This window comes from Protobothrops mucrosquamatus, unplaced genomic scaffold (genome assembly GCF_001527695.2).
Source record: "Protobothrops mucrosquamatus isolate PMUCROS unplaced genomic scaffold, P.Mucros_1.0 scaffold150, whole genome shotgun sequence".
Lineage (NCBI taxonomy): Eukaryota > Metazoa > Chordata > Lepidosauria > Squamata > Viperidae > Protobothrops > Protobothrops mucrosquamatus.
This window is the reverse complement of record NW_015386515.1, coordinates 1,510,897-1,538,895: the sequence shown is the minus strand read 5'-3', so window position 1 is coordinate 1,538,895 and position 27,999 is coordinate 1,510,897. Positions and strand designations below refer to the sequence as shown.

The 27,999-nt window shown below is 40.2% G+C and overlaps 1 protein-coding gene across 1 annotated transcript in view; it reads right to left on the bottom strand.

The window, feature by feature from the left end:
• Positions 1 to 27,999, bottom strand: part of CCDC151 (coiled-coil domain containing 151) — a 33,233-nt gene that overhangs the window by 4,506 nt on the left and 728 nt on the right. Inside the window, exons 2-11 of the mRNA XM_015813297.1 lie at positions 25,544 to 25,665; positions 23,571 to 23,648; positions 21,902 to 22,081; positions 18,874 to 18,975; positions 18,388 to 18,513; positions 17,358 to 17,480; positions 11,990 to 12,145; positions 9,654 to 9,814; positions 9,284 to 9,440; positions 8,698 to 8,853 (exon numbers count right to left, since the gene is read on the bottom strand). Coding sequence (XP_015668783.1) covers positions 8,698 to 8,853; positions 9,284 to 9,440; positions 9,654 to 9,814; positions 11,990 to 12,145; positions 17,358 to 17,480; positions 18,388 to 18,513; positions 18,874 to 18,975; positions 21,902 to 22,081; positions 23,571 to 23,648; positions 25,544 to 25,665 — 1,361 coding nt within the window. The remainder of the gene's footprint in view (positions 1 to 8,697; positions 8,854 to 9,283; positions 9,441 to 9,653; positions 9,815 to 11,989; positions 12,146 to 17,357; positions 17,481 to 18,387; positions 18,514 to 18,873; positions 18,976 to 21,901; positions 22,082 to 23,570; positions 23,649 to 25,543; positions 25,666 to 27,999) is intronic.

Genomic DNA, 27,999 nt, shown 5'->3' with positions numbered 1-27,999 from the left:
GGAGCCCCGATATGGCTTCAACAAGCTACAATGGAAAACTGGGTGAATTTTCCCTAAGAGTTTAGGGAGTTTTAGCTCTACTGTGACTGGGTTGATGATCCTTACTATGGGGAAAGGCCCCAAGAACTTTGGTCCCAATTTCTTGCTGGGCAACTTGAGGCGTAGATATTTAGTTGACAAATAAACCTTTTCCCCAACTGGGAATGTTCTTTGGGGAGCCCTCTTTTTATCAGCCTGCTTTTTATAGGTTTCAAAAGACTTTTTTAAAGCAGCTTTTGTGTTTCTCCAAACTTCTTCCCGTTCGCTCTTGTATTGGGGTAGCCGGGACAGCGCATCAGCTAGGAAGTTCTTTCCTCCGGGTATGTACTTTAGAGTGAAGTCGAAGCGGTTAAAGTACTGTGCCCACCGCACTTGCTTTGGGGACAGTTTGCGGGGAGTTTTCAGTGCTTCTAAATTTTTGTGATCTGTCCATACCTCAAATGGCACCTTGCTCCCCTCTAGATAGTGTCGCCAGTTTAATAGTGCCCATCTAATCGCGAAGGCCTCTTTTTCCCAGATTGCCCATCTCCGCTCGCTCTCAGTAAATTTCTTAGAGGTGTAGGCGCAGGGTTGCAGGATTCCATTTTTGTTCTTTTGCAGTAACACAGCTCCAACTGCCATATCGCTGACGTCGGCTTGGATCACAAAGGATTCTCCTAGGCAGGGGTGCTTTAGGACCGGTTCAGCAGCAAATAGTCTCTTTAAATTTTCAAAAGCTGTTTGACAGCCCATCGTCCATGCTAGTGGTTGGCCTGGTCGTGGCTTCCCTCCTCCTTTGCCTGTTTTGAGTAGTTCTGTGAGGGGTAGGGCAATCTCGGCAAAAGAGGGGATGAATTGACGATAAAAGTTGGCAAAACCCAGAAAGCTCTGGAGCTGTTTGCGAGTCTTTGGGGGCTGCCATTCGATTATAGTTTTCACCTTGGCTGGATCCATTTCAATGCCCTCGTTGGAAATTCTATAGCCAAGATAGTCCAATCGGGTTTGATGAAATTCACATTTTGACAGTTTGGCATAAAGCTTGGCATTCAATAGTTTCTTTAACACTTCTCTTACCAGCTTTATGTGATCAGTCATGTTCGTGCTATATATCAGGATATCATCAAGATACACCAAAACCCCCTTGTACAAGTGATCATGTAGTACCTCATTAATCAATTGCATAAACACAGATGGGGCTCCCTGTAGGCCAAATGGCATGACTTTGAACTGATAGCTCCCCATAGGACAGTTGAAGGCAGTTTTCCACTCGTCTCCCTCTTTTATCCTTACCCGGTAATATGCCTCTCTCAGGTCTAATTTAGTGAAGACACTCCCCTTAGCCAGATGGGTTAATAAGTCCTTTAGGAGGGGGAGTGGGTATTTGTTCTCCACACTTACAGCATTGAGACCCTTATAGTCCACGCAGAGACGAAGAGATCCATCTTTTTTTTCTTTGAACAACACAGGGGCTCCCATGGTAGATTTGGCCCGTTCAATGAACCCCCTCTTTAGGTTTTTGTTCACGTATCACTGCATCTCCTCCATTTCGAGGGGGGACATAGCATACGTTCTCGGTCGTGGGAGTTTGGCTCCTGGCACCAGTTCGATGGAGTAGTCATTGGGTCTATGAGGGGGTAGGACATCACATTCTTTTTCACTAAAAACCTCCGCCAGGTCCCGGTATTCATTGGGGATGACTGGTTCGCGCGGAGGCGGTGAGGTGGCCATGTGCACTCGCTCATTGGGTGGCCTAAAGTGCCCTGCAATGTCAGTTGACTCAAGAGGGGGGTTAGGCCCTATAGGGAGTCTCACGGTTCTCATTCCTTTCTCCCACCAGATGAATGGTTTCCATTTGTCTAACCAGGCTAACCCTAGGATCACTGCCTCAGTCATTTTTGGAGCCACCAGGAAGCGAATAAACTCCCAATGTGCACCTATTTCTAGGCGTAAGGGCTCAGCTAATTGTGTGACAAGAGTCCCTCCCATCAGGGAGCCATCGGCTTGCTCAAACCTCACCGGTTCGGAAAGCTGTTTTGCCCGTATGCCCATTTTCATTGCAAACTGCCAACTAATGATGCAGCGGGTGCATCCAGTGTCAATTAGCACATTTAAGTCCATTTGTGCCCCAGACTTAGGGATTATAAGCTTGGCGGCCAGTGAAAAAGACGGGATTTGTTGACTCACCATCGGATCGTTCTCTCCTTCATCGTCACTGTCAAAGGAGGGTAGATCAGGGGCGGGTCCAACCGGAGTCCCAGTGTCCTCCTGTGTGAGCCGGTTGGATTTTTCTCTCGTTAGCCGCTGAGCAGGCTTCTTTCGCATTGCTGGTTCTGGTCCGCTCTGCCATCGGGGGTAGGGGATTGGACAGGTGGCCGCTCGATGTCCTTCTTGTCCACACCGGAAACACTTGAAGGAAGGGCGTGTCGGTGGCCTGGGTCTTTCAGCCAATGTCGTAGTTGAGGGTTTTCGTGGGGGTGATTGCTGTCCGGGTAACTCTGGTTGCTGCTCGGGTTCGAGTGGGGGAGGCTTCTTATAGCGAGAGAGCTTAACGTCTAGCTTCACTGCTGTCTGGTACCACTCCTGTAGCCGACCAGGTACGTCTCGATAGATGCAAGCCTGAGAGAGGTGATCGTCCAATCCCTCAACAAAGTATTGAACCAGGGATTGTTCTGACCACCCTTCTGTTCGGCCTGCTAACTTGCGGAACTCTCGCATGTAATCCAGGGCAGGTCTTCCAGCTTGTTTTATTTTGACTTAAACAGAACGACGAAACTCTGGATACCTACCCAGGAGTTTAGCAAGAAAGTCTGGATTCTCCTTTTCCACCCCTAGAAGGTTAAGCCCCCGAACGAGTGATATATTTAATAAGTCGGTAAGTCGACGAAGAGGGAGATTCAACCTACGTTTATGCAGCACCATGGCACCAGGGTCCGGATAGTGGTAGGCCCAGCGATTCAAGTGAGAGCGCCCTTGGTTGAGAAAAAAAATCAGCTTCTCTGGGTCTCCATCGAAGGTTGCATTGAAGGGTGGTGCAAAAACAGGTTGTTGCGGTCCCCACTGGGGTTGTTGCTGATGGCCCCACCCCGGTTGTTGATCCCATGGCTGCTGGGCTCCCTGCTGTTGATGTGGTGCCCCCAGTTGCAGTTGGCCCCTTCCTGCCTGCCAATCCCATGGTTGGTGGGCTCTCTGCTGTTGGACTGCAGGGGGTGGTGATGCCCTCTGCTGTTGTAGACCCTTCAATGATTGCTGGACATGCTGGGCCTCCCCCATCTGCAAGCTGACCGGCTGCAGTTCTCCTGGCTGTTGCATCGTCTCAAGCTGCCGTAAAGCTTCTATTAGCTGTGGTAAGCTCAGCTGCTGCTGATTACTCCTCTGTGGGGGTTGCTTGGTTTCACCTTGCTGTAGGGGGCCCAGGCTGGGGTTTTCTCTCTCTGTAGGGCTGGAAGCTTTGGCAGGGGACCCCAGGGGTTGTAAAACGGTTTGTTCTGCAGAGGTGGGGCTGGGGGCCTCCCTCCACAGGAGCTGTTCTTCGCTTCGCACTTCTAACTCTTTACATCTCTTTGCCAGGTAGTCTAATGACCCACTGTGAACTGCAGGTGGATATTTCCCCTCACCCGAGTTTTCAGTGACAGACGGCTGGTGGGGGGGGAAGGCACTATGTAAGAATTCCTTAGTTGTGACTCACGTTCATTTATTGGCAATGCTGAGTGGTTTTCTCGATATTCTTCGCTTGGCCTTATCAGTTCCTCTCATGTTTTTGGCCTCACTCCCGGCTGGGAAATCTGCCAGATTCCTCTCTCGCCCGGCTTGCCGGCTGTAAATTTCCCCCCCCCCCCCGGGGAAATTCCAGCAGCCATGAGGCTGTCCTCAGACAATTTTCTTTTCTTCATTTTCAGATCTTTGCCGAATCTTTTCCAGAACCTCTCAAGATTAGAGGGAGTGGATGGGGTTCGGGACCCCAGATGGTTGTAAAAGGAGTTGAGTCCTAAGCATGATGTCATGTGTCTGATTAACGAAACACTAAAAAGGACTTTCAGGCATATTTTCTCCTAAAAGCATTTATTAATGTTACAGATACGTCAGCACAACATGGGGGAAATGCTTAGGACTGGCTTCTTTTCCACTATGCATGTATTTCTAAGCATTTCCCTCCCACCTTTCTTTGGGGTCATGTTTTACATCTTCCAATCAACTTGGAAGATGTGATTTACTTCCAGTTTCTTTTCCCCTTCTGCCTGGCTTAACTATAAAAAATGCCAGACAGCTCTGAATGTTGTCAAAGCAAGAATATACAGTATTTGCAGCGTTGACAGTTAGTTTACAACTAGCCTATCACAAAAATATCTATTGGCTAATCACAAAACATGCTTAACTAGGTCAGTGAAAGATCTAGAAACTGCATTTGCTTAACATGCTAAACCTAGTTACTTCTAATCTTACTTTGATTTTGTAGTTTTACTGTTTTATGCAAACCTAGCCCATTTCATTAATTTATGGTTCACTATATCCTGAAAACTCAGAAAAAGGGTTAAAAAGTGCACATGTTAAACATGTTATATAAACATGGCCATTTTTTTGAAAAAAATGGAGTGTACATGAAAAACTCAAAATCTCACCTAACTGGTCCTGAGATTTAATAAAGAATGCCCTTCAAAACTGGAAAGCTTTCTTGTTGGTGCAGAAATTTCAATCTAAACTTGAGCAGGCCAAGAGTAGTCCCAGGACCTGTTTCAATCTATATGTCAACGCTGTAACATTAGAGTTCCTGCTCTGACATCTGATGGAAATTGCAGCCATTTTTACTTTGCTTTTAACATCCTTCTGTTTAGAGATTAGGTGTTGAAGGGGGAATGGGGTGAATGCTTAAGCTCAGCTAGCCATAACAATGCAGCTCTGTGGGAACTCAAGGACACAAACCGATAACATTTTGGCGGGCTGAGGAGCTGGGGAGAGAGCCCGCACTCCGGGCTAATTGGAGAATGTGATTTATGACTACTTCATGAGGGTGGGATTTGCAACATTATTTTGTATCTAGGGGAAGGGAATCTAGTTTTGGGTTCAACTATGTAGTGCCAATACTTTGTTTCTTGAATAAAATGTTCTTTAAGGAAAAATTCTTGTCTTGAAGTTCTTTAATGGGTTTCATCTATCGGAACTATGACATTAACCCAAAACTCCTTTTTACCTTGACCACCTTGGGGGTCCTGAGCTCCAGTCCCTTCCCTAAATTGAGGGATAGGCTAACAAAAACTCGGGGAAGATCTCAGTATGGAAAAGGAAGAAGCACCTGTAACTAGCACCCTGGCCAAGACTGCTGCCTCGGTGGAAGGAGCACAAGCCATCGCACCAGCAGAGAAAGAAAGCTTGGAAGCCTTACAAATGGGGGCAAGACCAAAGACGTGGGAGCTGATCTGGTCTTCGGAGTGGACCTTGCCCTGCGGAGACTCCAAGCATCTCGAGGCAACTCTGCCGAAGACAAGCTCTTCGAAAATGCCTGAAGCCAACATGCAGGCAGGAACCTCTCGAGAATCATGCTTCCCAGACTATTGGGAAGCCAAGAGATTGGCAGCCATTGAGGATTCTGAGAATGGAAGTACCTGACTGCAGTCCGCAGCCAATCGGTGGAGAAGTTAGTGGAGAGATTTGAGGGACTAGAGGTGAGAAGCGGAGAACTCCTTGCCTGCAAGTGAACACAATGACCGGCGGGGCCGACGCCAATCTGTGGCTAAGAGAAGCCCCAGCCCCACTGACGGAGCGGGGGAGGCTTCCCCGCATTCAAAGCCACCAGCGCTAACCTCCAGCCCAGTAAGGAAGGAGAGTCTCGGCTGCCACTTGGGACATGGCACTCCGGGTCGTCATCACCCCTCTAGAACTCCAGAGCGCTGTTCGCGACACAAGAGCCCCAGCCACCAGAGAAGCACTGGTCGGCGTCGATCATCACGATCTCCCAACAGGCGCTGCTGCCACGATAGTTCCAAATGGCAGAACTATGATGACAGCCCCGACTGACGCCCTCGCTACCGAAGCCTGAGCCACCACCGGTATAGTCGAAGCCCAGATCGTCACAGGTGTCGTGGGAGCCCTGAGCATCACCGTCAGCGCCACCTGAGCCTGAGGCCTGCACAGGGAGAAGACCCAAATGTGGGCATTCAACGAGATTTAATTCAACAGCTGCGTGACCTGTTGGAAAGACAGCAACAGGTTGGGGTGCCGCAGCCACTGGGGGGCCTGCAGCAATTGGGGATGCCGCAGCCTCTGTGAGGTCAACAACTGTTAGGAGTGCAGCAGCATGGGGGGCAGCAGCCCATGAACGCACAGCAGCCAATGGGAGGCCTGCAGCAATTGGGGATGCCTCTGGCGCCGCTGGGAGGTCAACAACCATTGGGAATGCAACAGCAATGGGGGTGGGAGCAGCCCTGAATGCACAACAGCTGCTGAGGGGCCTGCAGCAATTGGGAATGCTGCAACCACCGTTGGGAGGTCAACAGCCATCGGGAGTGCAGCAGCCGCTGCAGGGAGGCCAACAACCGTTAGGAGTGCAGCAGCAATGGGGGGGGCAGCAGCCCATGATGGCACCACCCCTTAAAGCAACTTTTGATGGCAATCCAGAGAAGCTGATTTTCTTCCTTAAGCAAGTACGCTCCCACATGAATCGCAATGCCAATTTTTACCCAGATCCAGCTGCTATGGTCGACACTGTCGTGGCTAATCTGGAAGAGAAAGTACAACGAGCAAGCGCCTGAACTGAGAAATCTCCATCTCTTCCTCCTTGGATTGAGGGTGAGGTTCGAGGACCAATCTATAGCCCTCAAAGCAGAGAAACAAATTCACAAAATAAAGCAAGATGGTAGACCTGCATTGGAATAGGTAAGAGAGTTTCACAAGATAGCAGGTCGGATTTAAAGGTGGCCTGAGCAATCCCTCATGCATCATCTCAAGGAGGGGCTAGATGATCACCTTTCCCAGGCCTGTTTGTTACAAGAAACCGTCCCTTCCAGAAGCTGGGCCAAAACCAGAGCAGACTAGGCGGCTGCCTCCACGAAGACCCCTAGCCATCGCAGCCACGGAAACCCCCAAGCCACCTGCCAGTCCACCAATCAAATGTTTCAGGTGTGGACAATAGGGCCACCAAGCAGCGAATTGTCCGATCCCGTACCCCCAACAGGGAAGTATATCGGGGCCACCGGTGAAGAAGAAACCAGCCCAACAGCCGGCAAAAGAAAAATCAAGCTGGATCACACAAGAACCCATTACCCAGGTCACGACGCCCATACAGGAGAACGCCGAGGCCCAAGCCAGACCTACCACTGCTCTGCCCTCCTATGACAGCGATGACAAAGGGGAGAACGACCCGATGGTGACTCAACCTGTTCCACCTTTTTCTCTCGCTGCTAAGCTCGTAGTCCCTAAGACAGGGGTATAAATGGATCTGAAAGTGCTAGTGGCCTCAGGATGTTCCCAGTGCGTTATCAGTTTGCCAATTGCCCTCAAGATGGGTATACAAGCAAGATTGCTCTCTAGGCCCATGAGGTTCGAACAGGCAGATGGCTCCTTAATGGGAGAGACTTTAGAATTCGTAAATTCTATGATAAACACCCTAATAAACTGAGAGACAATCCCTAACCTATGGTTTTGTTTGAATTGCAGGATTTATCCTTTTTGTAAAGGGGGGGGGGGCAGATGTCAACACTGTAACATTGGATGTTCCTGCTCTGACAACTGATGGAAACTCCAGCCATTTTTACTTTGCTTTTAACATGCTTTTTCTTCTGTTTAGAGATTAGGTGTTGAAGGGGGGATGGGGTGAATGCTTGAGCTGAGCTAGCCATAATAACAACGCAGCTCCGTGGGAACTCAAGGACACAAACCAATAACGTTTTGATGGGCTGGGGAGCTGGGGAGAGAGCCCGCACTCCAGGCTATTTGGAGAATGTGATTTATGACTGCTTCGTGGGGGTGGAACTTGCAACTTGTTACTTTGTATGTGGGGGAAGGGAATCTAGTTTTGGGTTCAACTATGTAGTGCCGATACTTTGTTTCCTGAATAAAATGTTCTTTAAGGAAGAATTCTTGCCTTGAAGTTCTTTAATGGGTTTCATCTATCGGAACCATGACACTATAATTATATGAATCATACATGGAGCCAAAGAATGCCCTTAAAAGTTCTACCAACTGTTGTAATGTCTACTATGATCACTGACCACCATGAACCTCTGAAGAAGCTTGGAGGAAAGGTGCTTTCTTTGGTCATTTTTAAACAAAAAAAATATTGCAAAAGATACCATAAATCCAATAACCCCTCATTCAGAAGTAACTAAACTTTGGAGTGTTGCTTTTGGAATTTCACTGCTTGGTAAATTGGGGAACAGATAGCTATAAAGAATGTCTATAAACTGTGGAGTCCTTGGTGCTGTTGAAGGTTGGGCTGTTTGCTCCAGATGTTTTGTTACCAGGTTAGGCAACAAGAAAGTAGCAACAGTGCTACTTTCTTTTTTCCATCCACTTCAGTAGCACTTTTCTTGTACATCTGCAAGAAAGTAACTAATCTCAGAGAGCACCAAGGACTCAACAGTTCAATCCTGAGGTACATAAATTCTTTTCTATTAATCCTTATAAAACAATAATACATTTTTAAGAAAATATAATTCTATGTTGCTCTTTAGCCTGATCCGGACTCACCTCCACTTCTTCAATTCTCCTAAGAAGCTCTGCCTTGTCTCGATCCTTCAAAAATTCCACCAAATATAGCAATTTCTCTTCTGTTTGGGCCATGAGATCAAGAACATATTCACTCGCTTTCTCATCCAACTCCATGGAAGCAAAGTGGCTATCTTCCTAGGAAAAAGAAGTGCTGCTAACTGGCCCGGGTTCCAATATAGCACAAAATTCAGAAATTTGCTAGAAAACTAATCTGCTCAGGGTCATAAAGAGAACCACAACAAAACACCAAATGCATTGCTTTTTAGTTGTTATTGTTTCCAGTAAGACAACAAATGTTAGTGGTCTTTGTAGTGTTCGTTATAAACATTAGCCTCTCCTATTTCCATCTCTTTCATTCCTCCTGTCTTCTGTGAAAGGACATAATCAGCCCTCCCTTTTGAAAACATGGGAAATAGCCATGGTGTTAAATAAACAGTGAGAATGGGAAACAATGGTGTCAGCTGGGTATCAAGCAGCTTAGAGGAGTTCTTCATTAGAAAGCTGATAGACCCAACCATACACATAGGCAATTGGTGACTGCAAAAAGTAATCATTTAACACTCACCAGCTTGATGTGCTGAACTTTGGAAGCCAAATGTTCAATGCCAGCCTTGGCATTCAACAGAACCCGGTTCACCTTGTCCAGTTCAGCCTGGGTTGCATCACGCCTCTTTTCTTCCTTTTGTAGATGATCATGTAACTCCTTCATCAGGTTCTGAGCTCTGGAGCAAAACAGGAACAGTGCCTGGCTCCAGAAAGAAACCTATGAACTTCGGCTCCTAACCTGCACTGCTTAGTTTGCTACTTGCTATACATCCTTCATACTGGATAGCAGAAAACAAAGGTTACCATTCTGCAAGTTGGTGGCCAATATGTGCTGCTGATTACTCAGGTGAATATCTCACAGCCAAAGAAAAGCAAGTTGAAGTACTCACCCTACTTTCCGGGCCTCTCCCGAGTACTTAGTATGCTCTAATTCATGTAACAGCGCATCCTTTTCTTCTTTAAGCTGTTCCAAGGACACTTCATTCTCATTCTTCATTTCCTCCAGCTGTTTGAATGTTTCTTCTTGGGCCAGAAAGCAGGCAACAACATCCTATCACATGACCATAAAGTTGGCAAAGCATCATCAACCAATCCAACCTGGCTTCTTCCTACTCCACAGACTAGTCTTTGCATGCAAATCAGAGACAATATTTATATACCTGTTAGGAAAGCCTGCAGATATTGTTAATCAAATCTAACACATTCACCTTATTAAAAAAATAAGAAAACTCCAAAACATAGCCCTTTGGATCTATATGTCTTTTAATAACTTTAAACATCTTACTGTTTAATGGCCAAGTTGAAAGGGGGAGCAATGTACAATATAGAACTATATGATGCAGAACTGAGAGGGACAGCTGAAGGAAAGGATAATGGGAGGAGTCTGGCAGTACCCAGAGCAAGTTCAACAAAGGGCATCATTTCAGTTTAATATCATTGCATTCTGATGGGAAGATTCTAGTGACCCAGGAATGAAAAGGCATCTAGGAGCAAGAAGAGGGTTTCTTAGTGTGACTGGTTTGGGTTTCTAGTGATTTTCCTTGATAGATCAAATCAATTTAAGATTGGCTCATAGAACAGTTTGGGGGGAAAAACACAAGAGTTGAGACCTTTCAATGTGTGATCTTGTTCAGAAGCCCAGTCTTACCATAAGTCACATATTCTGAGCACTGATGGAAAGAACCCCCATATTTTATATTCATGGCTTTTTGTAACAATGGATTCTGCATAAATGAGTTCCTTAGCAGCATTATGCTTAGGGACATGATGCCAGAATGTGGGAGGAGATGATCGTACTGTATTAGTTCTATTAGTACACTGAGTAGGTGGGTGACTATGAGAATGGGTAGGGACAAGTACCAGGCAGAAGTAAGCCTCCAATGCTGCAAAACCAGTGCAATAGGAAAGATTAACTCCTTCTCTAGAATAATGAAAAAAAACAACCACCAATTTCCTTGAAAAAAATTAAGACCCTAAATGGATGGATGCCCCTAAATGTACGATACTATTGTGTTTCCAAATTGAAAGGCTAGTGGCAACTGGTGCATGGAGTGGCATGGGCTGTTTTTCAGTCACACATGAATGACGAGTACTCTAAGCAGCTCTTGATTGTCGATGTTAAGTGTGCCTTGGTAGGGAATGATCATGGGATGGGATGGAGTTGCTGCGAAACAGGGCTGAAAGGGTACAAATCAGAACTGAACTTTATAACTAGCCCTTTTGGTTGAGAAACAAAAAAGATAGACAGCTAAAATTATTTCAGCCTGGATCACCTTGTGCGTACATTTGATTTATTTTCTGGTATTTTTCTCCTACTGATTTTGACTGATTCCTCCTGAGCTGGCTTAAACTCTGTAATGTAAACTCCTAGTGATGGGTGGATTTGCTTGATTATTGTTCATCGATTGATCCAACAACTGAATTTGGGGTACTGTGCATATGGACAGAGATTTTTTTATGGCTTCAAAGATCCAAAAAACCCCAAATGTTTAAGGACCATTGAGGTACTGCTTACAGCATAAGCAAAGATGACCCAATAGGTGTACCGGATCAAAGTAAAGACCTACCTAGTTTGCCACACCGAGAGATACCAATGGGAATTTCACAAGTAGGGCAGGAGTGTTTGGCCTCCCTTATTACTTGTTTGCATTTTAATACAAAGCTTTATTTAGTTTTGTTCTCATTTGGACAAGAGTTCTAATTTCTGAAGTTTTTCCTCCTTTAATTTTAATTGTTATTAACCATGCTGTATCGATTCAACAATATTTTTTCTCACCTGTTACAAATGTTCAAGTGTTTTGAGAAACCCCTGAGCATTCTCGTTAAAACATTGGCCCTCTTGATTTCAATTTCAGTTTCTGTATTACCAGTCCCCTAAGTTGAGAATTCTGGTCAGAGGAATGACCAAAATGATATTGTTATCTATAGCAATTCCGTGGAAAATCTTCCTTTCTGAGGTTTCTTGTTTGTCTGACATGCTCTTTGTGATCTACAGAGCAGTACTCTCTGGATGTGCTCTTCCCTTTTCTTCTTATAGAGTTTCTAGAAAGATGACCACACCCTTCCACCACGTACGTTTGGCCATTCTATCCACCTCTTCATGAAAATCAAATATTCCAAATTCTCCATACCTGCACAATGGTGAGAACTGAATGGGAAGCTAAAAACCCGGACTTTAGGAAGGAATTACAACGGATTTGCAGCACACAATACATAAAGCTCTTACATTAGCCTCAGTGACCCCAGTGGCTGCTCGGACTTTGTCAAAGTTTTCAGATGCGGTGAGAACAGCCTGTTTGGTTTTCAAAATGTTTGATTTCTTAAACTGAGGTTCTCTAAGCAGATCTTCAGTTCCAAATGGGATACGATCCTTCTGGGAGTGCTGGAACACATAAAATACACATGGGACATGAAAACTGTAGGTCTGCAAATAACTGTTGCATAACGTTTTTGATTCCACTTTTACATATACATACCAAAGCATAGAATTTGGTAGTAGAAACCAAATTCATAATAAACACCTCAGTTTTCAGCTAAAAATACAAGACTATTTCTGGTCTTCTAACATGACCTGAAATCTGTCAAGCAAACTTATATTTTTACAGATGGATGGTTTCTAGATGTCCATGCAAAAGACAATATGCTACTATTTCAAATGGAAGGCATTGTTACTTGGAATAAGCTATGTACAATTCTGTGAAAAAGATGGATTTTCCCCAAAGTGTTGGGGATTAGATGTTCGCACATTAGACATGACTGGTGTCAGATTTTTGTTGTTTTAATGTTTTAATATTTTAATAGACTGAGTTTTATAGATTTAAAATGATTTTATATGTCTTTTAAATTTTGATTGGTAGCCACTCAGGGTTGGTTGTAAGATAGGTTGCTATATAAATGTTCTAAATAAATAATAAGTTGGATTGACTATGGCTTGGTTCACATTATATTGTAAAATATAATATGGGTTGCTTGGTTTAACATGCTATGTAAATCTAGCCACTGTGATCTGAAAACTATAGTTTATGACAGGATGATGTGGGAACTTGGTATTTGTAACATATTTAATGAACCAGGGTTAAAACAAGCCATGGTTTAAGACAAATCATGAATCCATAGCCAATGGAAAGTTGTTTAAGGGACTTCCGGTTTGCCGCACAGCCACCATGGACGGCTGGGAGACTTGCTCTCTCTCCCCCGTTCAGTTTCGCATTGCTGGGGGGCCCTGAAAAGGGCCGAAAGTCACCCTGAAGAGGCGACCAGCAAAGAGGGGCTCTCACTGGATTGCAGGAGAGCAGCAACTCTCCCATCAGAGCTGGCGATCCCTCCAAACCAGTGGACAAAAGGACTGGCCATAGATATATGGCTCGTCCCTAGGCTGCAGACAGCCGAAGTCACACTTTCCATCAGGCAACCTTAAAGCAGCGCGGAAGAGACTGGGTGAGATTTACCTCTTTTACACCCTAATTACTTTCTGTACCTGCATAAGCTGCTAAACATTTTTCCCCCTTTGGTGAGGGAAGGGAGATTTTAGCCCTCCCTCTAGAAAGAGCGGTGACCGACTACCCAGGGGAGTTTAAAACCTTGAAAAAATAACTGGATCCCAATTGGAATTTTATTTCCTAAAGCTTGTGAACTGAAAGATTTTTTACTCTTTATTTTTTACTATCTATCTCTGTTGAAAATTTGGATTTTTCCTTACAAACAAGAAGAAAAACTGAAAACATTAAAAAAATTCTGGGACTCAAAGGGAAACTTTAAAGGGTAGAGGCGACACCGTGTGGTCAAACTTATCTCAATCTGTTATTCTTCAGGGGCTTGTCTGGCAGCCCAGAAAACAGATAAGACATATGTAACCTTGAAAATTTTGAAACAACAGCTGTGTTTGCTTTGCTTCTTATCCAGAAAAAAAACCTTTTTCTTTCTTTTGGATTTCCTAATTGTAAAGCCTCTAGTCTAAAATACCAATATGGAAGAAGATCAGGAACAGAATTTCCTTATGGATAAAGATCAACAAATTCTTTTAATGTTAAAAACAATTATTCAAACAGCCAATGAAGAATTAAGAGGCTACAGAAAAGAACAAAAAGGCAGCCCAGATATGAAAGTCCAATGGAAGTTTTAGTTGACCACAACTAAAGAACTATCTATACAAAATACAATAGAAAATGTGGAACATTTAAATACCATGACAGAAGAATTAATTGCTCAACAAACACTGACATTTGAAAATCCAGAAATGACACCGATAACATGGAAAAAGGAAAAGGTTTCCTATGTAAATCAGAAGGAATTGGAGGATCCAGAAAAAGAACAGTTGGAAGAGAAGATAAACAATTCAGAACGACCATGTCGATATAGAAAAATAAAGAGACGACCTGCCAGATCTACTAGTCCTCTCAAAAAAATGGTGATCAGATGGTTTTGTCAACGCCAAATAACATATATGACAATACAAGAAGATTGGTTTGATGACCCAAAAACAAGGACATGGAAGATGACTTGGCAAAGAAAAAAATAAGACTGAAGAATAATGGAGTTTTGACCGTCTTATGAAAATTTAAAATAGAATATATTTAAATAGATAAGACGTATATGTTGAATATAAGACATTGCTATGAATTGAGATAAGGAAAAGTTTTTGGCTATTAAAACTTAGTAGCATTACTAATAGCTAAAATTGAATATTGATTTGTGTATAAAGAAAGAAATTTGTGTATAAAGGTCATGTAAAGGTGAATAGGATATAGATAAGCTAAAAACCTATTCATGAAAGTAATAAACAGGTCTATATGGAATGTTAAAAACAAAAATTATTAGTTCAAACATGAGATAGCAGATACAAAGAGGAAGAGAGAGGAAGTATTAAATATTGAAATAAAAAGAAATTTTATCACTAAATTAAGAAATTCAAAAATTAGCAGAAAATAAGGATATCATATTGTACTATTAATTTGTCAATATAGAGGGTGAGAAGTTAAATAGATATGTATTCTGAATATTAGATTTTGCGAGGAATGGTGATAGAGGAATTGGGAGTATTTAAAATCTTGGGAATGATAAATATCAAACGTTAAATTTAAATATTAGTGGAAATTAAAATTGGAAAAATTTATTAGGTCATTGATTGTCTAAAAGATTGTATGTTAAAATAATTAGAATATATATAAATTAAAAACTATTGATATATGTAAGAAAGTTATGTTTTATGTGATTGATAGAATAAGAATTGTTTTAATTTACATATGGACAGTATATATTAAGGGGAAGAGAGAGGAAATGTTCACGGTAGTAGTTTGAAATCTGTACTAATGATATCTGTATGTAATTGAATTATTACAACCCAGCCGCCACGTTGCTTTTCAAATATGTGAATGTTATATTAGAAAATCAATAAAATTTGTAAAAAAAAAAAAAGGAAAGTTCTTTAAGACTTATTGAAACACCAGTGATTTTTACACAGGTGATGGAAACGTTAAACTGCTCCAATCAGTATGCTGCAATCCCAATAAAAGGGGAGGGGCATATTATTAGTTTTTAAAATCCAGTTTGAGTTTATTTAAATTTTTAATATTAGAATCATGAAGCCTGATATATCTAATCTATTTACCCAATAGAGCTCCTCATCCACCCCAAATTATGGGGGATTTTTGCATTTTGTACACATCTTAGAGTTTCTTGGATTTGAGATGATCAGTACATAAATCTTATAAACATATAAATAAGTCTTTTATTTACTAAGAATAAAAGGGTGCTGCTGCTGGAAATCAGTCAGTAGGATCTGAAAATGGCTTTAGATACAACTGCCAAAACCTTGGATGTATTTAAAAATCAGCTAAGCCATCTTGATTTAGGAAGGATAGGGCTCATATCTGCTGTTGGTCTGATGACTCCAACAACAAAGCTTTTTTCTCTTTTCTACACTTTCAGGACTCATACCCATTACCTCATTCCTATGCTATGTTTTCTTTGTTTCTCTGTCTTTTGTGCTGCTACTACTGGAAACAAAACAAAAATGTAGATGCAAACATTTGTCTTTTTCTCATGTGAAAGTGGTTTGTATGTGAGGAGAATCGTTATAAATAAGGAGAAAGGATTAATTTTAGCACTTGATGGTTTATTTTATGGGTGATTAATTTTAATATGTGGTTTTTATTCAATTAACGGTTTTGGTTGGGCCTTTCTTTTAAATGTTACTTCTACCAAGATTGTATGTTCTTGAGCATATAAACTGTACATACTGTATATAACTGGCTGACAAACCGTACTAGCTGGCTGACAAACCGTACTCAACAAGTAGTCCTCAATGGTATTACATCCACATGGAGAGAAGTAAGCAGTGGGGTACCACAAAGCTCTGTTTTAGGCCCAGTACTCTTCAATATGTTCACAAATGACTTAGATGAGAGAATAGAAGGGGAACTCATCACTAAACTGACAGGAATAGTCAACATCCCAGAAGACAAACTCAGGATCCAACAAGATCTTGACAAACTTGAACAATGGGCCCTATCCAACAAAATAAACTTTAGTGTGGAGAAAAGCAAAGTTTTACATTTAGGCAGGAAAAATCAAAGGTTTAAGTATAGATTAGGCGATACCTGGCTCAAAAACAGTAACTATGAGAGGGATCTAGGAGTCCTAGTGGATGATCACTTGAATATGAGCCAGCAGTGTGCAACAGCAGCCAAAAAAGCTAATACAAGTACTGGGTTGTATAAACAGAGGCATAGAATTGAGATCATGCAAAATATTAGTACCACTTTATAAAACCCCTATAAGACCACACCAGGAACACTGCAAGCAATACCATACTACAAAAAAGATGTTGAGACTTTGGAAAAAATTCAGAGAAGAGCAACTAAGATGATCAAAGGCCTGGAGACTAAAACATATGAAGAACGGCTGCAGGAATTGGGTTTGGCTAGTCTAAAGAAAAGAAGAAATAGGGGTGACATGATAGCAATATTCCAATATTTCAGGGGCTGCCACAAAGAAGAGGGGGTCAAACTATTCTCCAAAGCACCAGAAGGCAGGACAAGAAACAATGGTTGGAAACTGATCAAAGAGAGAAGCAACCTGGAATTAAGGAGAAACTTCCTAACAGTGAGGACAATTAACCAATGGAACAGCTTGCCTTCAGAAATCATGGGTGCTCCATCACTGGAGATTTTTAAGAAGAGACTAGACAGTCACTTGTCTGAAAAGATATAGGTTCTCCTGCTTGAGCAGGGGGTTGGACTAGAAGACCTCTATGGTCCCTTCCAGCTCTATTCCATTCTAAAGGAACTGTGTCACTTAACTACATATTTATTGATGAGTGAGATATTTGTCAGATTAATTTCAATGGGAATTGGCAATTCTAGATTGAAAGAGAAACCTAGGCATTGCATAAGACTTTTTTCTGCATTTATTTATTTTTTCTGTTTTATTTTGGGAAAAGGACATCTTAACTTCAATGTCATTTTCCTTTTTTGGAAAATATGGTACATCTTTACCTTTGTGCATATGCCAGGCAAAACAACTCCCTGGCCGGTAGTCAAACTGAAAAGAAAAATAGGCAGTCACTTCATGGATAGCAAAAGATGCTACACTACCCGTCTTTCTGCACGCTCGTTCTGTGCTCTCTTTTCTTCTGTTATTTTCTTTATGTCTTTCAGTTTCTTATCCCGAATCTTTCTTTCTCGGTAGATGTTTTCTTCTTGAGTCAAAAGCTGCTCCTGCATTGTAAGGGGAAACAAACATGACATACTGCCCTGATCTGCACAGTTCTGCTATTCTTAAGGTTGTTTGAAATGGTCCATTAAATACACTGATATGATGATAGCACTGGTTTATCCAGAATTGAGAATCCTTTAAAAAAGTGTTGGGGATTAATGGCTATCAGTCTTGACAGCAGTATGACTGCCTCTGAAGGCCATCTGCTGGGTTTCCTTGAGCAATTTGGTTGGCCACTGTAAAAACAAATTGCTGGGCTACAATGGTCAGAGACCTTCCAGCAAGATACAGCTTAAGTTCTTATTAATCTTTCCCTAACCTGTATAGATCTCCTCATGGAAATCCACCCCATTTGCTCTATGTACCTTTAATGAAAACCTCCAAATATATTCCAGGAATTTGTCAAACAGAGAGCTTATTATTGGGCACATTGTTACGAATAGGGAACATATCAATTGTTATTTCCTGTTCGTTTTTAGCAAGTTTTTCCTAATATGATTCCTCTAAGATGCCTCCAGAATAAATCATATTTAAAAGCTTGAAACAAATCAAGAAAAAAATGGAAATGATGTGTCTGTATACAAATATAATTAATTCTGCAAAATTATGATTCCAGGTAAATAACTAATTAGATAGATCTCCTTATCCCGATACATCTCCTGACATTCACCTGCACACTCCTGGATTTCTAAATGCCATGCCATTTCTCTCATACACCTTTGGCAATGTGGCTCCATGTCTTGCATCTCTGATCTTTCCTTACAACTCTAATTCCCATTAAACCAATAATACCTTATCTGAGTTAGATCCTAAGGTATGGTTGTGATACTGAACAGAGGAGTTACATATTCCCTTCCATTACTGATACCTCATCTTTTATTTAGTACAATGCTGATCCCATTCTCCTACCCTAGCAACATTGCGAGCATGTTGTGCATCAGTGTTCACGCTTTCCAGTTCTTGAAGCTCATGGCGCAGACGTAAGATTTCCGCTTCCAGGGCATCCAACTTGTTCTGAAAGTGCAAGCTTTCCTCCTGGAAAGGGGATGAAAATTTCAGAATGAATTATAGAACAATCAACTTTAATGTTCTACATTTTCCACCATGGGCCATAAAGTTACTGGTGTTGCAGATACAACAAAATTATTGAGGTCATACTATTCCTAAATCCATAATCCAGATATTAATAGGAGTTCAAAGATTAGGCACCTCCTCCCCGGGAAACCCATGAGCAAAACTGTTATGTTGCTTTTTGATTGCTGCAAATTGAATAGCACTACACATATCTTCTTTCTTTCAAGGCTAAAACATATCTTCTTTCTTTCAAGGTACTGGGGAATAGCTAGAGTTGTGTACCCTGTTTTGAAATAATCTATTTTGATGAATGCATCATACCTGCATATGTGCTTTTAGCTTCTTATACATGTTGGTGATGCGTACAGCCTCCTCAGTCTTGAATCGGGCCTTTTCCAAGCGGTTCTCCAGTGTTCGCAGAGTCTGGATGCAAAGAGCAGCAAACTAAGATAGCAGCTGAGCCAAGGATATTGAAAAGCCTCTAAAACTCCATCCAATTCAATTTGGTCCCTGTTGCAAGCTGCTATACAGTTGCTGAAAGGTGAGCAATTAAATTGCTTTACAATAGCTCAATGCCCGAAAGAGTCCAATTTTTCCTTCTCAATGTTTTTCACATTGTGGAATTTAACAATTTAAAAACAACACATCACATCTGGAGTCACTCAAACTCCATATAGCCACAGTACTAATAGGGCTCACCCTTTGGTCTGGCCCAGGGGTCTTCAAACTTGGCCCTTTTATGACTTGTGGACTTCAACTCCCAGAATTCCTCAGCCAGGCACACTGGCTGAGGAATTCTGGGAGTTGAAGTCCACAAGTCATAAAAGGGCCAAGTCTGAAGACCCCTGGCCTGTCCCAGTGTCTGGGGAAAGTACCAGATCTCCAGTATTTTACAAAAGATTGGCAAGATCAGGGACTCAAGGGATATGTTGTGCCATTGGGGAATACTGCAACAAAGAAGGCAAGCTTCCTTCCTTCTTTTAGGCATCATGGTTTAATAGAAGTGTTGCAAATTACTGGAGACATGTGGCCCTGCAAATACTCTGTCCCTTTATATAAAATAATCAGCATATTCAGTTGCACTTGGAAGCCCATCAAGAACTAATGAAGCTCACAAAGTACCAAAATGGGTGTACGAAAGTGCACTCAAAATCACTCTTGCTGCTGCATTCTGGACTGGCTGTAGTTTCCAGATGATCTTCAAGAGGAGAGAGATAACAAGACATGAGTAACAATGAGCAAGACTTCCTAGTCTAGAAATGAAATGTCCACATTAATCACACTGCTATTGAAGAAAGGTTTTCCAATATTTTTTTGAATTTGAGGGAATTTACAAACAGAAGAAATGGAATAGCATGTGGGTATTCCATCACTGGAGGTTTTAAAAAACAATTGAACAACCATTTGACTGGGATAATATAAGACTTCTGCCTTGAGCAGGGGGTTTGAATTAGAAGATCTTCAAGATCCCTTCCAGGCTTATGATTCTATGATTCTGTAGTGTTGTTTTCTTGTTAGACTGCACTGTTCTGTTCTTCAAATAGTGTGAACTGTAATCTGGTAAAAGTCCAGAACTTCTTATTGCACACTTGGGATTCGGTTATTCTTTTCTCCCTTTTTCAGTGTATATAAATTCAAGGTATTGTATGAGGTGATACGTAAAATAATCTTAGGCATTTTATATATTTTGAGTATCCCAGAAGAAGAATGATTGATCTGTTTGTGGTCACAGTTCATTCTTTAGAGATGCTTTTGTTAGCTAACGAACAATTTAATCATCTCAGTATTTCAGTTTGGTTACACATTAAATAGCAACTGTATATGACTAAAGGCTACTCCCAAAAAGAGGCGTTAAATTATTTAAAAAGAAGTAAAAAACACAGCATTATACAAATTGATCATAAATGGAACACAGAAATATCTGGAACCAACTCTACAAAAGCCCAATATATAAACACCCGAAACTCTTTAAACTATGTATAACTTCCAGTGAAAGGTATCTATTTCTGTAAGGTTATAATTTTGCTTTCCTTTCACACATATAAACACACACACAGAGCTTCAGAAATGAACCATACTAAACAAATACCTATCTGAACTTCTAGGATAGTACCTTGTATTCCAATTTAATCCTGTAAGCTATGGCCTCCTATGTGAGTATAATGCTAGAAAGTGAACTAGGGATCTTCTCTACTCAAACCAAGTATCGTATCCTTGAATTATAGGCCCTTTCCTGGAGTTCTTGTTCATTATAAGCTAATGAACTAGTGATTATAATGTGGAGCATGCACAAAGTTAACAGCATAAATCTGTGTAGCCTTCTTTATTTTCAGATGAGCAAATAATTCAAATCTAGGTAGCAGAACATTCAAAATGGCAGAACATCTCTATCAAAACTATATGGAAAGACAAAGAAACCTGGTATAGAAATTAATAGTTAGGCTCCAAGAGACTATAATTAGGGTACATAAATTTTTAATACTTAGATATAAATCTAATAGCTAAAATAAGGACAGACCTAAGGGAGCAAAAAGTAGACTTGTTTTTGCCGCCCTCTTATGATATATTTACATAATTTTACAATAATAGCCAACAACTACATATTAAAGCTTATAATTAGCAAATGCAAGCTTAATTTTCATTGTTAAACAGAGGAAGTGTTTAGGAAATTTATTTATCAAATTTATAGGGGTGTCCATATCATAAAAAGTGACTCTGGGCAGTGTAATCTAGCAAGGGGAAGAGAGAATCATTACTCTTGCCACAATTCCAATCCAAATTAGCTTGCCCTTCCCATAACTAACAATTGTCCCATGAGGACAGCTGCCACTTGTAAAAAATGAGAGCTGATATCTGATAATGTTTGGAATGTATGAATAGCAAAACAGCAAAATATAAGAGATCTTTTAGTCATCATTGTATTCCATGAAGAGGAGTTGCAGGAAGGGCAACAGTACACTCACCCACTCTGTTTTAAAGCATGAACCTCATGCTACCTGGGTGGCTCTAGATATTGGCTTTGTTAAGATGAAGCCATTTTCAAACCTTCATGCACCGATTCCTTTAGTCCCACTTTTGTAAGAAAACTAGGAAGGCAAGGGTCCTGGCTCTCAAGCCTTCCTATCCTACTGCAGCCACAACAACTTATTTTGTTTTGCACTCCTAAAAGGAAGAGGTTCCAAACAGCCGTCAACACAATCTTCTGGGGTTTTATGGCAATGCTTTGTTTTAAATAAACCCGGAGGAAAGACTGTTCCTATCTGGATACTGGGAAGGGCCCCAGCCCATGTGAGGAAAGCTCAGGGAAGGTATTGGCATCCTCCTTCCAAGAGATTCAGGCTTCTCTCACCTTGGCTGCCTCAATGTTCCCTTCTTCCATTTCTTGCATATCATTGATTTCTTGTGCCTTAGTACTGTACTGAGTCTGCAGCTCCTCCAGCCTGAGCTTTCTCATCTCCACTTGATGTTTCAAATTGTTTAATTGATTGATTTTCTCACATAGTCGATGATTGATTATCTGAACAGCACCCTTTAAAGTAGTGAGGAAAGGAAAAGGTTTAAAGCAACGTGAACAATTGCACAGGCTGTTCATTTACTGAAAAGAGGAGGATTTGAAATATAGACAGATAATAGTTTTAATAGATCTGAAAAAGCCTAAATTGAGGAATCTACCTTCCCATGTTGCAGAAGCATCGCATGGTTTAATCACAATACAAACTTCACCCCTTAGTGCATGTATAAAAGGAACAGACATTACATTGCAATGCTTATTTTGTCATTTGACTGTCCGACTCTACTCCAACTTCCCTGTAGGTATTTAGGTAGTTTTGTATTCATATATAATTTCATCTGAGCAAACAGATACTGCAGAGCCTGAAAAATCTTTTTTTTTTAATACAGGCAATTTTTCGTTTCAATTCCATTAGTTTTAATTTTCCTCATTTAACAAAATTAAAACACATAAAGAAAAAATATTTAGAAAAAGCAAAAGTAAGATAAACCCACATGCCACAAACAGCTAGATGAATTCCTTATTCTCTAAAACTAATGTTTCTGATTAGGTTGTAATCAGTTTGAAGGTAGGGCTGGTTTCTTTGGGCTAACCATAATTAAGTCACTGCAATATTCCTTGTTCAAATGAAGTATTTATTGGTAGGTAGTCTAAAACAGAGTAAAACTTTTAAACTCTTCTTTCTAGTCCTGCTAGAAGCAAAGGAAGCAAGTGAGCCTGAAGTGTGTAGGATTTCACTTTATGCCAGTGGATTAACATATTTTGTTATACTTCAAAAGGGTTTAAAGGTGCCAGTATTGGCATCTCCCAAATGTACTAGGAAGAATAATTCAAAAATAGAATGCCATTGCTGAAATTATTTTTTACTCCTTAAAAATAAAGTTCTCTAAAGCAAGATATTTAGAGAAAAACTTTTAGCAATCAGCAAACTCATAATTTATTGATAAAATGGACTTTAAAATAGGCTGTTATTCAAGAAGACCTTTTAAAATTAAAACTATCATATAACAATATGTAGAAACAAATTGAAAGCGCAAATCTTTTCAAAATTGATGGGGTATGATAATATCATTTAGCCTGGTTATTGTTTGTGGAATTTGAAGTTTTGGAGTTTATATGATCAAAAACAATACCAGACTTATGGCAGTCTAATTCAAAACCATAATCTTTTATTGCAAGCCCTGGGATTTGCTCTTTTTTGTGAATAACCTAACCTTAGACTCCATCTAAGACTAGAATTCTATGCACATTTTGAAAAATAAGTCCCATGATATTCAGTAAAGCAGAGGTGGGGAACTATAGCCCCTTTATGACTTGTGGACTTCAGCTCCCAGAATTCCTGACTCAGGAACTTGGGTGTTGAAGTCCACAAGTCACAAAAGGGCCATAGTTCCTCACCTTGACTAACCTGAGTTAGTCTAGAATACTGAGACTTCTTTTCTTGTAATCCTTACGTGCCAGTTTCTATCTAGCAATGAATTTCAGAAATCTTTGAATGATCAATTACCTCCCCAGTTTTATTTTTCACAGCTCCTTGTTCAGTTGGATGTTCTTGGAATGCAGCCTTAATTACTTTTTCTTCTCCCTGGGGAAAAACAACATCCCAAAACAATTATAGTCCTTATGTGAAGGTAATCTAAGTATAAATTTCTGAAAAAAGAAATACCATTATTGGCTGGATTTCAGTATTAATTTTTGTTGAATAAAAATTGGTAGTCTGGTTCATACATAATCCTACATAATCCTAAACCACAGTGGGTTCATATATCACACGACCAAAAGCAAATAAATCAGAGTATAGCTTTACATAACCCGAAGCCAGCTCTTGAATAAATGGGGGATGAGAGAAGGACACAAGCAATAGACCCTTTCAGAGCTCTGCTGCCTTCCTTCCTTCTTTCCTAATTTAAAAAATACAGAAGATACAGAAAAGGCTTAAAATACATTTTTTCCTGAGAAATACTACACACTTATAATAAATCTTGCTAGAGCAGTATTAGGAAAGAACCATTTGTGTTATTAAGTGACAAGCAAGCCCATCAGATAAAATGGAAAGGGAACAGGTTACAACAATGTTGTAAGCATAACTCTGATTTTGTTTTTCTTTATCACAGGATTTGGTATTTGAGATTTATATATATAAATGTTATGATATTTCTAAAAATACAAGGAATAAAGGCAAATGGCTGTTCCTGTCACTTTTGGAATACAAATACAGACACATAGACATACAGACACACATACATACACACTGTCAGAATCCATTTATATTTCATTTCTATCTATCTCCTCTGATCTAAAACCAAATCTCACCTTCCCCTGGATTCTGCCATACTCCCAAGTGGGAGGGGGAATATGCCTGCAGGGTTATGACTTTCACTTCCTCTATTTGCTACAATGTAACCTTTTGTTTATTGCCGCTGGGTCTGCTGCCCATTACAATGTAACAAATTGCCTCCTGCACTATGCATCTCTCTGAACTTTCTTCTCCCTAACCTGGCAGTTAGGAAAAGGGGAGGAAAGAAATACAAACATCCGGAACCTGGTTTATTTCTCCGGTCTCAAAAGGAGGTGTGAAGAGCTGTGGAATATCATACTACAAACAGAGCTGGACTGATGTTATTTTCCCTTTCCCATGATGGACTTAACATCTGGGGATTGGCTGGTCTAAACCGTCCAGATGAACTGTGGGGTGGGGTTTGCTTAGGGATCCTTTAAGGTATCGATCTGTAAAGAATCCCTCAGATCCTGTCTATTATGCCTGCTATCAACTACTCTTAATAAAAGTTCCTGTTGGAAGATATTGTTTCCAAGAGTTCTGCTTTCTTAAGATATGGGTCCTTACACACAGAAAGAGCTGGTACAATATTCCAAAAGTGACAGGAAAAGCTATTTGCATTAACCTACCAGATCTGAGCAGAAAAATACAGACAAGCCTCAGATGCCAAGAAATAGTTTTTGTGTTCCGATTCTCTTTGTCATTTAGTGCTTGTCAGGATTTTTGCTACTCTGATCTGGCATCTGCACATTTATAGTCAATGAAACCAGAAGTTACGGTGCTTGACAAATGAACTCACAAGTGACATGTTTCAATCTGGCAAAACTGAAAAACAATTTGCCCTGAAGAGAGGAGGTAGTAAGCATAGCAGGCTGTTAGAAATCCCATTTGTTGAGGACGATTGTTGGGGGCAATATGCTGATTCTGTAAACCGCTTAGAGAGGGCTGTAAAGCACTGTGAAGCAGTATATAAGTCTAAGTGCTATTGCTATTGAAGAGAGCAGCCTGAATGGAATAAGCAGAGAGCTTAAATATATTCTACCACGAAAAGATGAGATTAGAGTCACTATACTTTTCTTTTCCAATGTCATACTGCATGAACCCACAAGAAAAGAGGAGCAATACCAAAGACAGGGAGAAGAAGTGGTGATCATGATTTGACAAGGGCTCACTGAGAGAGAGTAGAAGGCCATAAAGCTCACCGCAAGGAGGTCTGCCAACCTCTGATGCAATTTCTTATTCTCCTGCCTCAGCCGCAAAATGGACTCCTTGTTCTTCTTGATGTTCCATTGGGAGTTCTCATAGAAAGCTTTACGGTCACCTTCTGTAATGAGCAGAATTGAAACCACTCTGCTGATCAAGTACTTATTGGCTCATTGAAAAAAGCCAACAAAGCCAAATAGTTCCAAATTGACAGATCGTTAATTTTGAATGAATTTGTTTAATGTGCCAATAAAATGAAGGAATTAATGCTGTAAATCAGAAGCACAATTGTGATAGAAATTCTATATGAATTTATATTTTTTTATCTGTAGAAAATGAGATTTTGAAACAATGTTCATCTCTACAAGCCTAGAAACAAGAGAGCTTTTACATAATGTTTCTATAAAAAAAATAGAAACTTTGTATGGTATGGTATTATAAGGCAATCATCCATTGGCCATGGCAGAAATCTCTTCCAAACATGTTCTTTAATTCTATATTCCATCAAAAATAAATTAAATTGAATATATGTTGCTAACTTTAGTTCGATGGATATTATTGGAATATTTATATGGATACAGACAATACTGATAAAGTTAACATTTCCGTAATTCCCTACGTCTAATTGGATTTGACAACAATAAAAGTATGACTGTGATATGATCTTACAATTTCTTTCTCAATTTTATGGGGATTGTTTATACAAAAACATATTAGCATCAAATCTTTGTTAAATTCAGTTGCGTGTGTTTAATTTGAAGGACTGAGCAAAGAACTCTAAGCCTTGCAAACAGCCTATTCATCCTAAGTATGAATGGAACTACTTGTGCCCTTCTTTATAGCAGCTACCAACTTATTATCCCTCTTCTCTCCTTAATGATCATAATCCTTTCATCCCTTTATTCAGTCTTTTTTCAATCATCATCCAGAAATCACCATTTAATTTTTTCCCCATTTTCAGCAAAAGTCAATAAAAGATTTCCAGTCCGTTGTAAAAGTATTTATTGTGTTGTCCATGACCAAACAAATGACTTTTATCATCTCTGCTAGTCCTGACATCTTCAAAATATATTTCTCCATTGTGGCTATTTCAAGATTTTTCTATCTTATATATATAACTCTTCTCAACTACTGTTAAGTCATGAAGCTGCCTGTAAGACTACTTAAACTATTTTGATCCCAGCCAGAATAAGAACTGCAAATAAGCTATTTAAGTTGCTTCTTCTTGTTTTCTGGCCGTTGTGTCCTCATTTTTTGTTTCTCAAATTTTTCAAAGACATAGAACAGTAATCTTTCTGCTTTTCTTTAGAGGAACACCAATTATAATTTGTTTTAAAAAAGAATATTTAATGAAATATTTCAATAATATTCTTTAGTTCCCTTGGTACTGATTATAACTTCTAGTATGATAAATGTTTGACAGCATGTTTCATCTTACTCCAGTTATTGAAATTCCTAAAGGGTCTTAAATGGCATAAAATCTGGCGTATTTCAATAGTTACTTTTAGTTGTAACAAATGCCTATTTCCCCCCCAACTTTTTTCAGTTGTTTCAGCTGTTTCAGTATGAAGTCTGTATGTAGAGAGGTCTATCAACCTCTCTTTTACACTCATAAACAGAGAACTTGTTTGACTAATGAAACAGAATTCAAAACCTTTCAAAACCTCATTTGAACAGTACTTCATAGAAAAAACCAGGCTAGATGTAAGTTGCAAAAAGAACTGAGGCAGGATATCTAAGCAGACCACTTGTTCTGTGTAGTGGCTCCCAGGCAAGTACTACTGTTCCCATACATTTTTTATATTTTCTAATAAAGCTTGATGATTCTATCAAGCCTGGAAAATCCATACTTGACACTTTTCTCATATCTTCTGATACTTTTCCACTAGAATGCCATTGTCTGATCCAGTTTACATGCAAACTATGTTATGGTTTTCTTGTGAAAACCCTACTTCCCATAAGTTGTCATTCTCCACATGTTAAGCTGAAATCTCAAACTTTTGTGACTTTTTGGCCTTCTTTGAATGGATCCCGTGTATTCTTTCACACATATTCATTCACATAAACACATGGCATAAAGCTACACATTATTATTACATCTAACAATGGACTGTATGGTACAGAACATTATATGCTAGGGAATCACATTCTGGCATTAACATACTCATACAAATTTACATAGACATTGCACTCTTCACAAGAAATTCAGTTTTTTAGACTTAGATCACAGGGTAGTTGTAATTATCCTGGGTTTGGGGAAGGAGTTTTTTCCTTCTACCCAGTTAAGAGAAAGATAATTGAGATCTAATTTTAATGCCAACAACAGTGAATGAAGTAAATCTTTTGCTAAGTATCCTGAAACTACGATCAGCACACAATATGTGTAGGCAACGAAGGTGTAATAATTAAAAATTCTCTAAGGCATTAAAAAAGCAAAGAAGTTGGGGGAAAAGTT